The sequence below is a fragment of the Tiliqua scincoides genome, chromosome 7 (genome assembly GCF_035046505.1).
Source record: "Tiliqua scincoides isolate rTilSci1 chromosome 7, rTilSci1.hap2, whole genome shotgun sequence".
Taxonomy (NCBI): Eukaryota; Metazoa; Chordata; class Lepidosauria; order Squamata; family Scincidae; genus Tiliqua; species Tiliqua scincoides.
In genome coordinates, this window is record NC_089827.1 from 35847855 (window position 1) to 35861691 (window position 13837).

At 43.5% G+C, this 13837-nt stretch overlaps 1 protein-coding gene across 2 annotated transcripts in view; it reads right to left on the bottom strand.

Moving 5' to 3' along the window:
* The window catches only part of SOX5 (SRY-box transcription factor 5), a 445318-nt gene that overhangs the window by 97344 nt on the left and 334137 nt on the right, over window positions 1-13837 (bottom strand). For both annotated transcript variants that reach the window (XM_066633459.1, XM_066633458.1), the window contains one exon: window positions 2435-2581. In XM_066633459.1, coding sequence (XP_066489556.1) covers window positions 2435-2581 — 147 coding nt within the window. The remainder of the gene's footprint in view (window positions 1-2434; window positions 2582-13837) is intronic.

Genomic DNA, 13837 nt, shown 5'->3' on the forward strand with positions numbered 1-13837 from the left:
GGAGCGAGTCAGAACAGGACACCCATTAAAGCTCGTGCACTATTGGAGTTGCAGGGGGCAAAGACTCGGAACTTGATTCAGGTCTCACTGCGGTACCACGTTCCCATCCCTGCAAGCCTCTCATTGCACCATGAACAGACCCATGGGCTATGATGAATTCTGGTGGACAGAGATCAGAATGAATGATATTCACACACACAAATATATTGAGAGCTGCCAACTGATTTAACTGGTCTCTTTTCATTTCCAGAGCCAACTCAGCAATCCCTGTTTTCTTCTGGGCCCCTTTCAAAAGTCTTGTTTGAATTAGAGACCCCGGAAAAGGTTCATTTGGATCACTGTGTATTATAAATAATTGTGTTGCTGTGCCTCAGTTCAAAGCTCAGGACTAGACTCACCCAACTCCACAGGAGGATCAGGTGACCTTTCTCCAGCTCAGCTCCCTTCCCTCCTCCCTCATTCTCTCTCTTTGCTCTCCCTCCCTCTCCTTCTCCCTGTGTTGTGGAGGACAGACAAAGTGATATGTCTGTCATACGCCATTACCATTAGAACAGAATCTTGTTCTTTTATTACAGCTGAACTCTGCCGGATTTCTCAGCAGGAATGCTAAGTGAAATCAATGTCTTGGATTTCCAGCTTGAGCTTGGAGGTCACAGCCACTCTATCATTTCTCAGCATTATCCCTTCCCTTCACCCCACCTCCTCTCTCTCTCTGAGCCTCCAACTGGCACACAGCAGATTGAAAACAGCATGCTTCAGAGAGATCATGCTGCACAATTTTACAGCCTTTTGGAGGCCCCCTTATATATATATATATATATATATATATATATATATATATATATATATATATGGAAGACCTTTGGATGATTACAAGTGCTGCAAAGTTACAGCTGTGCTTTGTAACAGTAAGCAGGTAAAAACATATGAACTCTGAGATAGGAAGGCTATGGAATCTCTTCAACAAGTTGCTGAATGGAATGGAGGAAACTGCATGTAAACACACATGACATGGGATGGTACCTCTCCAAGATCTTAGGCAGAAGCCTTTCTCCATTGTCTGATACTCTTATAACTGGAGGCAGCAGGGCCTGAATCTGGGAACATTGATACCCAACATAGGCAGCCTCTGTGCATCGCAGTATGAAATGATCTAACATAAGCGAACTGGTGGCCATAGACAACACACCTTTGACCTCCTACACAATTCTTCAAAGCCCCAATCCCTCCCAGTTCATCTTTACCCCAGACCAGGTTCTAAGCACAGCCAGCATTCCTCTTTGAGCAACCTCTCAGCCCAAAAGAAGCATGAACAAGGCCTCCACCCAAGGCAAAAAGAAAGGATATCCCAGACTTCCATGAGGCAGAAGTCTCCAGAGCATCCTCTCATTTTGTCTTCCATAGGATGTCCACCAGGTTCTTCAGCCTCAGTCAAGGTGCACATGAATATGGGGATGTCATGGATGAGGAGGGAACTCGTGCTCCAAAGCAGCTTAGTTGGGGAGGTTCCATCCACCTACTGAATTTTTTTTTTAAATTGGCCAGTCTTGACCTAGCAGGTGTTCTGATTACAACCCAAAATCAGTTCAACCCACCTGAAGTTTGTTGAGTTATTTTCCTGAACAAAAGCTCATTCACAGCAAAGGAAATCAGGCTTTGTGAAAGTTCTTTCATGTCCATCTTAAACTGATTTGCTAACAGAGCAGAATCTGGCTCCTGATCAGTCACTTTGGTCCTAGGATCACATAGTTGGTGGAATGTTCAATGGTAATATTTATTTGCCTGGCTGTTTTAATCTGAACCTCTTTACTGTTGCACCCAAACAACTTGAGATACTACTGTCAGTTCAAGGAATCCATTGTGGGGCAATGAAAGAATGTGGGCAGCAGGCTAGAGGTCAGTGAATGAAGGGAAGATCAGGTTGTCATTCAGCTGTTTGCCATGATTAGGGCCCAATCCTATCCAACTTTCCAGCACTGGTGCAACCGAAATGCAGCCCCAAGGTAAGGGAACATCCCCCTATAGCTTGAGGAGGTCTCTGTGACTGCTTCCCCACCACAGGATGCAGCGCACGCCCCATTCGCATGGTGACATCGATCCTGGAAAATTGGATAGGATTGGGTCCTTAACCTGGAGTGCTTTATGCTTCAACCCTAAAGTTCAATTGCTTGAAAGCTTGTCTTAGCATTATGAAATGAAAGTACTGTTTAGCACAGGTACAGCCAGAGAGAAGCAGGCAGTGGGTTCATTTAAAAAAGAGAGGTACTGGAGCTTAGGCCTTGCCTAGAAATCAAGCCCACAACACCCCATTCAAATCTAGAGCATTTGCAACCATCTTTATAGAAGCATCCACAGGATACTGCAATGGTGTATGCAGAAATCATACGAACACACAACATCTCTGAGACAATCAGGCAGATCAGTCTTACAGTACCTTGCTTTTGGGTGGAGGGCTGGTTGTGCTCTTGTCGGTATGGATGCTGGTAGGTGATACAGCTGCACCAATGTTGCTTGGGGGGATGCCGGGTATTTTCCCACTGGGGGACACTTGCATCGCAGCAAGTTGGGCAGCATACAACTGCTGCAAAAGAGGGGAAAAAGGCAGAAAATGGGGGGAGAGGAGAAGAGGTCATCAGTGCTGGGAACCAATACAAGTAAAGAAGCCAGCTACAAGAAAACAGTGTGAGTGGGAGGGGGGAGTGTTACGCCCCTTCTGGTATGCTGTGATCTCAATTCACATCACCCCCCCCCCCCAAGACACACTTTTGCTTTATGCCTCTCTCTTAATATTGGCCTTTCCACAGACATGTAGTTTGGCCCACAGTTCCATTACGCATCATGATACAGTAGTCACCATAATATAGCAATTGCCCTCAAATTCTAATTTCAGTCTTCTTTCTTTGGGAGGACTGTTACATTTCCATATTTTCATTATCTGAAATCTTAACCTGCAGTCAAGTTTAGAACTTGCAAGGAGTTCTGTTATATTCTAGGGCCCCCATTTACAAAAGCACATGCATTATGTTGCAACACACCTGGGCTTTCCACTGATGTCAAGGTATCACAGCAAACTGTGACTCTCTAGTGAGCATTTTGGTGTGGTGTATGGGTTTTCAAACACGCTTGGTCAACTTAAGACCCCCTGGGCCTGAGGAGGTGCAACAAATGCTGCTCCCCCATGCAACATCTTGTGGTGAATGCTGCTGCCACCACCCTGACCTGGTAGAGCCCCAGTCTCCAATCTTCTACTTTACTCCTTGGATTCAAAAGAGGGGAATGGCACAGAAAAGAAGGATGACAGGGAGGATAGTGGTGGGCTGGAGTGGCAGATGCCCCCCCGCCAATCTGTCTTCTCAGTTGGCCTTATGGATGGACCAGCTATGCAAACATCTCTGTGTCACACATTCACACTTTACTTTTTTAGGCAATATTCTGTGTATACCTAAAAAAAATAAATGGAATGCCTGAAGTGACCCAAGATGGATATGTTCGGGGGGGGGGGGACAACATAACAGAAGGGGAAAGGAACAGTGTATGCTGAGGAGTACCACAGCAGCAACACACAGGATAATTCACATACATACATTGCTGCCTGAATTACTCACAGGCCAAGGTAAGGAAGATGCAAACAAAGGCTGGCAATGAACATACAGAAAAACAGGATATGGATCAGCAACATGCAATAGTTCATCATTTCAAGGACAACGAGGTGAACAAAATTAAACACCTCCGCTGAAGATGTTTTCTATTGTAATGCTAAGTACAACCAAGCTAGGCAGGATAACAAACAAAGCAAGGACAAACGTGAAACAATATTGTTACCAACTGTAACTGGCCATTGTTGTTATTGGGTGATCTTCTTTTAACATTGACTGTTTACATTAGCGGAGCAACGAAGGTTGGAGGGCACCAGGCTATGGAATGCTAAACAAATAGCACGCAAGTTCCAAGGATGAGTCTGGAGTAGCATTTCAAGGTGACCAGGTAGCATGGAAAATAGAGATCCCAATAACTTTCAGAGATGCAGGAAGGTCTTATGTGCCTGGGTGTACACATGCATGCATGAATGCATGCACACTCACATCTTTCTATGCATCTGATTCAAAGAATTTAAGGCTGTTCTAACTCAGTAATGTCTTTTGCTCCAAATGCTCTTTGATCAGTTCCCAGGACAGGCTAAAGGTCAAGCTTATGGGAGCCACAAGGCAAGGTGGGCCCATATTTCAGTGAATGAGCCCTTGCTGTGCATACCAATGATCTCAGGTTCAATCCTCAACATTTCCAGTTATGAGATCTCTGGGCTAAGAAAGCATCATAATTGCTAAAGAGGGGGCATGTGGTCTTTCCTTTGCACCTCCAGACTTGGGTTTAAGACCACTAACCCGTCTCTAGCTTGCAACCTGCAAAGAAAAGGAGGAAGCTCCAAGAAGCACAGAATGATGTGAGATTTATTGGACATATATGTAATGTTAGCATGCTCACAGTATTTTGGTAGTGTACCTTTTTCTGGGGCACTGCAAAAAATAAAACTATTGCAGTTATCGCTTGGAAAAGGCATTCAAAACCAGTTGGGCAGTTGGGATTATGAGTTTTTCCCTAAAATTAACATCATTCTGCAGCATGTTGGAGTTTGCCTCTTAGTCCACCTGACCAAGGTTGCTTCCATGCTTGTAACTGAACTATGTGTACCCTATAGTCTCTCATGGGGTCAGGTTCAACAACCTGAACAAGCCTAGCATTAGCTAAACAGTGTAAGTATGCACACTACACAAAAATGATTAGGCTGACTTATACTTGAAAAGTTCTGGCAACCAAACCCAGTTTCTGGCTTTTATACAAAAAATGGAGGCAACTGACCCAGAGGTCTCAATATGGGCCAAAATGTGTTTTCTTCCTGGTCAGTTGGCAACCTACATGCAAAGCCAAACGTTATCCTGGACGAAATAATTCCATGATGAGACATAACTGTGATAGAACTGCCTGAGTTTCTTCTTCCTTGTTTAGTCAATGGCATCCTTCTTGCAGACCTGCCATGCCTTGTAACGCAAAATGAAATGTACAATATGCAGGGTGGGGTGCAGCATGTTAATATTTTTAGACAAGATTGAACTTGGACATTATTGAATCTGTCTGTTCAAATTTAATCATTCCAGGGCAGGACAACTTCTGGCTCAAGACCAGGAAAGGACACTGGAATGACCGCATGCTGTGAATCAAGATGGTTAACTGACAACAATTTAGAGAATGAAAAGTTATGGCACCCTCAAGCAATCAAACAAAGGACTGTGTCTACTCAAAGGTCTATAACTGAGAGCTCCAAAATTTGGATTCATATTATACTCCAGGGATTCTGCCAACAGCCTCTATGGCAAAGCAGTGCAGTGAAACACAATCTGTATTTTGCCATCTTCCCATAAGTGTACATTCGCCATGTCTTGGGTGTCTTTCATAATGGCGAAGGCAGAACTTTTTGTATCTAAATAAGTGGATATGAAGCCAATTTAATTTTTGTCATTTGTTTTGTCTGTCTGCTGAGAGAGAAAAAAAGGAAGGGTCTGACTATTTGGAGATGTGTGACGCTCTGCAAAACTGACTGGAAAATCAGAACTAAGCCAGATTCTCAAGGACTTTACAGTGTCTTCCAAGACTCGGATGCAGTTTATCAGTTTACACATTATTTGGAGAGGTATAGCTGCCACTTCCTCTGTGGTTGCTCCCACACTGCCCAGTGGCATCGCTAGGAGGTTGCAGGGGGTGTGGGCCACACTGGGTGATGAATAATACCATCATATTATCACTTGATGTGTAATTTCATGCAGAATGCAATCAAACAAACCCTGTTGAAATATCTCTATTCTATTAAAGGCTATGTCAAAAGCCAGCTGGATAGGGCAATGGCGCATCACTATGTGCACTGCCTGGTGTTGCTCTGCCCACTCCATGGGAGGAGATCTATCATGGGGGTGACACACTTGCCTCCCATACTGGGTGATGCAAACCCCAGCGACGCTACTGACTATCTTTATCTTTAATTGTATGATTTCATATAACCTTGGTGATACATGCCCCATGTATCCACAGATGTGATGCCACCAAACACAAGAAAGGTGGGACCTGAGACTGAAATGTGGCTCATAGCCAACTGATAATCAATATGGTCTTACCTGTTTTTTTCCCTAGGACAAGGTTAACATACATTAGGGGGTAGGCAGAAAGTTGATTATTGGTGGGACCACAGGCCAATTTATGGTGTACCAGCTAGTGTTTGTTGGTTGCTGGGATACTTGGTCCAGCACTTCTGCGGAAGAATCTGCCTCTAATCCAAAAAAGCACTTACTGTGTTCTTCAAATAGAGGGCATAAACTGGATGATTTAAAACAGATTAGTTATGTCTTCTGTTAAGAGATCCAGAGCATGATTTTGAAAATCAATACTGGATTTTGTTTTTACTGAAACAATTTGAAAATCAATTTTGAAAATTAATACAGTAATTTTAAGACACGGTTTTAAGACCATGAGGATTCTAGTGAAAAAGTAAACTATGCAAGATTGAAGTTAGGCTCCCATTGACCTAGTCATGGAAAGTTTGTTACCATTGTTGTAAAGAGAACCAAGGCTCTTAGTCCCCAGGTTCATTTTGCATTCCTGCCATTTCATGAAACCTGGTAAACTACTGTCTTCCCATTTTCATCAGTTTCTTCATGTATTTTCAGGCACTGACTAGATAAATATCATGACTTTGGAAGATGCTCACAGCTGGGCATTCTTTTGGTGACTTGGTGCCTGAAACTTAGGATTCCCTTGCTCCTCCTCTAGCTGCACAGACTCTCCTGATCAGCTTTTCTTGCCCTTGGCCTTCATGCTTGTTTGCCACAAGATACACATGAGCTGCATAGCACCCCCCCTTTTTTTTAAATCAGGCTTCTGACAACAAAAGAAGTGGATGGGGTGTCAAGTAGAACACACTTATTTTTAGGTAACTAGCAGCCCAATTCTATCTAACCCCCTCCCCTCCCCGCAATGCAGCCATGCCACCAGAGTAAGTGCATGCTGCATCCTGCAGGCGGGGGGGGGGCACGATCCCAGAGAAGGATTTGCTTTCTCATCCAGGAGGAAGCCTCTGCTGCCCAAATGGACCTGCACCAGAGAGTTTGCTAGTGGAGCCAGGGAGGCGGATCAAGACCAGAAACAGGGATCAGATGTTGCAGGCATCACTGCCGCCAATATCACCCCCAGCCTTGACACAAAACCCTCCCTGCCCCGGTCTCTACCCTGTGCCTTCCCCTTCCTGTTCTGCCCACTTCCAACCTCTGCACTGACTCGTCAGCACTGGGGCTTTTCCAGGGGTTGCTGGTACACAGTTGCGGCTGCTGGCAGCTTGCGGCGGTGGTCCAGCTGTGCCCTATGACACTTCACCTTTTGCAACAACCATAAAGCATGCTGTGCTGCTGGAACACAAGTTCCAGGGGTGCAGCTGTCCTGTACACTGTTACTCAGGAGTAAGTCCTAATCAAATCAGTTAGACCAGGGGTGTCCAAACATTGTGGCAGGAGGGCCACATCATCTCTCTGACACTGTGTTGGGGACCGGGAATAAAAAATAATTAATTTTCATTTTCAAATTTGCATAAATTTACATAAATGAATATATTAGAGATGGAGCTTATATGAATGAATGAAGGTCTTGCAATAACTTAAGGCCTATAAAAGGCCTTGCACAAAGCAATACTGGCCTTTCCTTCTCTGCCGCTGCTGCATCACAGACGTAAACAGCAAGCAGTGGAGGGAACCCTTATCCCACAGCTCACATAAGAAGTTGAACACTTGGCCGTCATGCTGAGAGCAGTTTAGTCCGGCCAGCATGGGCTCCAGCAAGTCTCCGGAGGGCCAGAAGCTTATTGGAGACAGGGGGTCCCCTGCGGGACGGACTGGGAGTCCTTGAGGGCTGCAAGTGGCCCCAGAGCCGGGGTTTGGGCACCCCTGAGTTAGACTTATGTCTGAGTAGATATGCCTAGGATTGCATTGTAGTAACATTTTCTCTAACTATAAAGACAATTGTTGAGGTTAGAAAAGAGTTCAATCCTTCCCCCAAATGGAATGGTAACTCTGTGGCTTATAATAAAGTAAATTCATTTATTTACTTACTATATTTATATCCCACCCTTCCACTGAAACACTCAGTGGAACCAAGTGGTTTTTATTCCATTTAGGGTAGGCTGTGAGTTAGCGATGGGTAACTTGATGGGTAGCGATGTGGGTATAAGTCAAATACTCTCTTATCTACTGCCTTCATGGGCTCTCACAGCATTAGAAGAAAAATTTAAGGGCTGGAAATCGATAGGTGTGAGATTGGTGTGCATTTTTACTAAGCTGAATGGGTTCCCTAGGCAACTCTGCTGTGGCCCAATTTTTCACTCCACTAATCTAATAGGGGCAGTCTTGGTCTTGAGGATCCCCTCCCTTAATTTTATGGGGTGTCTTCCACCTCATTCTCATTTTATGCATCTATGATTTTAGATCTACAGTTACAGTGTTGACCTTAAATTCTCAAGAGAATCCTGTCAATCCTGAGCCAACATTTTAAACCATCTATAACTCTCACCTATACAATGAACAGGAACATTCTGCTAGACTCTTCAAAAGATTGTGAAACTGCTATTGGGTTAACAACACTGCAGTACATCAGAAGTTCTGCCATGAGGTTAGACTGCCTTTGAAATCTTTACCCTGGGGTACTGCTGTTATATGTTAACAATGCTCATTATAGCTTCAAGGCTACACTAAAAATGAATTTGTGTTCTATTAATAAAGAAAACAAGAACGTGGAATAGTAGCTTTTTAAAAATTATTTGAGGGAAAATAATATCAGCTATTTTAGCACGTATTAGGTATATATGTTGAAGACCACAACTGTATTATTAGCATCACTTTAAGAATCAATATAATTAATATTTGTAGTTGGGATGAAGATGAAGATTAAATCAAATTAAAATTAAAAGTAGCAATAGAAACAGAGTTACTTGATGGGCTAAATGTTCTCTTGAGTGTAAGAGCATCCACTTCTGACGGGTTGACTGCATGGTTTCGGGGATGAAATAGAACGTGCTCTATTATGAGCTGTGTATGTATGAGTATGTGTATGAGTATATGTATGTGTATATGTATGAGTATATGTATATACTCATACATACACATACACATATATGTATGTGTATATGTATGAGTATATGAGTATGTGTATGAGTATGTATGTATGAGTATGTGTATGTATGAGTATATGAGCTGTGCCATCATTCACAGAACCATCATTAAAAATATACATACAAGTGGGTCTTGTTCTGATTTGCTGGTACACATTGCATGGCTCTGATTTGTTCATATAATTGAATAAAAATGCTGTGCATCTGAATTCTCTCTGTTTCAAATGCATTAATGTAATATTCTGCCATTTGGATGATTTTGTCAAGAAACCTGTTAGGCAAGCACTACCACTGGAAGTACCCCTTTCCCTAAATTAATGAAGGTATTTGTTAAAAATATGAAGGAATCATGCCAACAAGCACACCACATCAGGACTCTCTTCAGGATGGACCTAGATGTTGCAAGACAGAGGCCTTGTGTTTCTCTGTTTTCCATTTTCCAAAATAATATCTAGTTAAGTGAAATTGCATGCTGTTATGTAATCCTTTTTTTGAGTATCCCCATCTCTGCTACAGCAACCAAGGAAATGGAGCAGGAAAACTCAGTGCATAAGGATGTCAGGCCACACATTTTTCTTGCTGGGCGTGATACAGGAGAAAAAATGAGGCTGCTATATTCAGGGGACCCCACACGCCCCTTGAAATATGCAGTACTGTCCTTAGAGCTGATACCAACTGTGCTGTATTGATTTAGTTACAATAGATTAACTATGTACTGTCACTTGAGTACAACCAAGCCTCCAGTCTCTCCCTCTCTCTCTCTCCCCTTTGTACTAAGAAAAATCTTGCTTCAGGTCTGTATTAAGAACACTGACAAGGAGTTAAATGCAATATAACCTCATGGAGTACAGTATAACTTTATGGAGTACACCTATTTAGTACAATCAACATACTGTACTACACTTCCACCACCTATATGGAGTATGGATTATATTGTCAAAGTTCAACCAACAACACATTGCCTGTGTTTTCTTCGTGGAGGAATGTGCATAGGAACCCTGCATGTGCAAAAATATGTACATTTCTCCCAGAACATCCACAAATGCTTCCACCCTTCCAGAACGCTTACATGATGCCACATCTGTCTTTTCCTTCAAACCCCTGGCTTCCACATCATTTTTAGGGCAGTTTACAAAGCACAAAAAAAACCCAATCAAATCAAAGTCGCAGAAAAAATAAACAAAGAAAGCTGTTATGACAGCAATGGGGGGGGGGACGACAAACTATTCTGTATCGCCTTGCCCAATGAAGCCAAAATCAAAATTTCAACAGTGGAGGAGTCAGGAGAAAATGAAGGCAGCAACAAGAGAAAAAAAATCTCTTTTATTATATTTATTTCATCCTCTTTTCTTCCATCATGTATCTCAAGGATGCATGCCCTGGAGCTCCAGGCAGTCTCCCATCCAAGGACTGATCAGATCCTGCCCAGCTGGGCTCCATCAAGGTGGCTGTTTCATGTGCCTTCAGAGAATACCATGAAACAGTTACAACCTCTCATTCATCCACACAGAGCATTGCCTGCCCAGTGCTATTCTATTAATATGGAATTTGAGAGAACTCAAAAGAGCAGACCTTGCGGCTCCAGTTCCCTTCTCCTCTGACTGCAAGATCCCCTTCCACGCTGTTCACATGCAGGAACTTATCACTAGGCACTTCCTATCATCAGCTTCTAGAATTTGTTACACAGCTTCTGCGATAATGCATTGCTGTGAAGTTAGCAGACCAGATTGCCTCTCCCTTTGCAAATTAAGAATAGCAAACTGGAAGGCTGCCCGAATAAGTCACATATTTGTACATAACAATGTTCATGCCATGTGACAGTAATTGAAATGGAGTGAAAAGACTTGAAAGCTGGCCAGAAAGGAAATTTGATAGGGTCATCCGGGTAAACACTGTTGGCTGATACATTCCATACGAATGTGTTGTCCGATGTAAGCAATGCAAATGCTTCAAGCGAACAAAGAAAGCCACCATCGGTTGGTTCATCCACGGCCTTATCTGAAGGCCTGAAATCTCAGTGCAATTGAGCTCTGCTGCATTTTCTTAGGGAAACCGCTACAAAAGGAGAAGGCACACATATGTATGAATCAGTCCAGGGAAAGATAATCTGAATGGGAAACAGTTGTTCTGCATAGTCCAAGAACGTAACAGAGGAGCCCATGAAATGTACATGCTGCAACTTTTAAAACCAGGAAAAAAGGAAATCATGTAGAGGTATAAACAGGTATCGGCTGATGGTAAAAAAAGAAAAGAAACCCACATATTTGCATCACATTATTTGTAAAACCCATCAAGGACCAAGAGCCAGAGTTTTTTGAAGGCATCTCAGCTGGTAAGCAGGTCAGGCTCTCAGTAGTGCCTGAATGGGCCACTTCGTGACCACATGTAAGCTGTGCTTGGAGTCCCTTGGAGGCAAAGCTAGAGATACAAGTATGACAATTAAGGGCCAAATCCTATCCAACTTTCCAGTACTGGCGCAGCCTCAATGCAGCCCCAAAGTCAGAGAACAAATGTTCCCATACCTTGAGGAGTCCTCTGTGACTGCCTCCTCACCACAGGATGCAGCACCATTGGCACAGCTGCACCAGAACGGGAAAACTGGATAGGATTGGGGCTTAATACGTATGTTAAGGGCGCAATCCTAACCTGCGCTGGAACAGACAAGCCAAGGGGCTTGCGGTGTATCCAGCGCAGGATTGCGGCCATAAGTGACTCAGCCAGAGGTAAGGACTCTGGCTCAGCCTGGGCAAGGGCTGCTGGCCACAATGGGTCTCCTCGGACTTGCGACACATCTGGAGGTGGCACAAGTCCAAGGAGAGCGGAGTGGCTTGAAGACTGCCAGATCCCAGCCCCGTCTCCTGCTCCCCGCCCACCCACCCCCAGGGCCGCCCACCGCCCATCCTCCCCCCACCCAGGAATGCCTCCCTCCATCCTCCTCCCCACCCCACCCCCACTGCCCTGATAAGTCTTCTCATACCTGCACCACTGCTGAACGGTGGGTCTGATACATCCACCTCCACCCCATCTCCTCTCCATTTTGTGCAGAAATGCATGCCCAGACAAAGAATGACACTCAAAGAAAGCTTCTGCTCTTGGTTTGCTTACACTGTATGCCTTACAGAAACACAATGAGACCCTTGAATTCTTTTTTAGGACCACCACAGGTTGGGTGGATATACCTTTTTGGGACTACGACATGGATGTTTTTGGTGATAGGCCAGATTTGGCCTGTAGGCCATAGATTGCCTATCCCTGGTTTAGTGGTTTGAGATGAGTTTCAGTATTTTTTCTGTCATTCCTCTACTTTATTGGGTACTTTGTATATGAGTTGTGGAGTCCTGTGTATTAAATGCCTTCCACAGAGAAGCTAGACTGGTGCCATCCTTCATGTTTTTGTTTTTTGGTGTCAAGTGATGACTTTTTTTTACTTTTTTAACATTCTAACCTGTTTTTGTAGCTGCTTGGAGCAGTTTCTACTGAACTGTTGCATTTTATTTTTATGACTATCATATCTATGACTTTTGTAGTGATAGTATGTTGACTTGTATTGCATTTTCTGTGCTTTAGTTGTATGCTTCCCTGGGAGTATATACAGCAAGGCAGCCTATAAATTTAAAAATAAATGCTTATGTATGGCCTGTGCTTGCTGTTCATTCAGTATTGCATTTATTTCTTGCTAAGTTGCTTTGCCTATGGTTTTCGAAAGAAGGGACAAATAAGCCCACTTGCCACCTTTAAAAAATGGAATAAAATAAACCACCATCTTCTGCAGAACAAAGGGCCTGCGATATCTTCCTGTCACATCTCATTAAGTAGTTCAAAGAAAGACAAAAGACCCAACAAGATCCACTCCTAGAAATCAGGACAGCCTACAGCCTCACTTGGAGGGAAAATGATATTTTCTTCCACAACTTAAATGTTCTCCACTCCATTTCACTGTTTTCCCTCCAAATTCAGATTTGCCTTTTGTTTGTGCTCCCTCTGCCCGCTAAGGCCTCGTATGTAGTTGTGAGCTCTGCCGGCTAACCCACAAGGCATATGTGTCAACTTCTTCCATCTCTGCCTTAAATGGAAGAGGGTAACTGCTTCCTTAGTGTGTGCTCCTTGGCTGAATGCTGCGCACTGAGGAGTGTGTGTCTGTCGTCGTCACTGTCACTGTCACTTGTGCCTTTATCTGAATCGACTGACCGACGGTAACGGAGAACTGATAATAGAGCACACTTCGCAGAGCAAATTAAGCTTTTCAAACCAGCCAAACAGATGCCAGCAAGTCCTCCGCTGACCAAGGAGTGGGTTAATTTATGTCTGTGGAGTTTAAGCTGTTCTTTAGGATCAATCTTAATTTTCATAATAAAAATACCCTATTGAAAATGAGACCCAAATCTTTCTTATATGTCATTTACAATGCAAATCTGTGGTAATAATTCCTCCAGTGACAGGGTTGGAGAAGAGTTTTATATTCTCTCTCTCTCTCTCTCTCTCTCTCTCTCTCTCTCTCTCTCTCTTCTCCCTGTTATATATCAGCACATGATATGGCGTCCTGCAGAGAAAACTATTGCAAAGGTTTCTGACAGAAAATTAGCACCTGTCTCTTGCCTCCAGGACTAGATTCTATAACATGTGAGAAGGAGAAGGGTT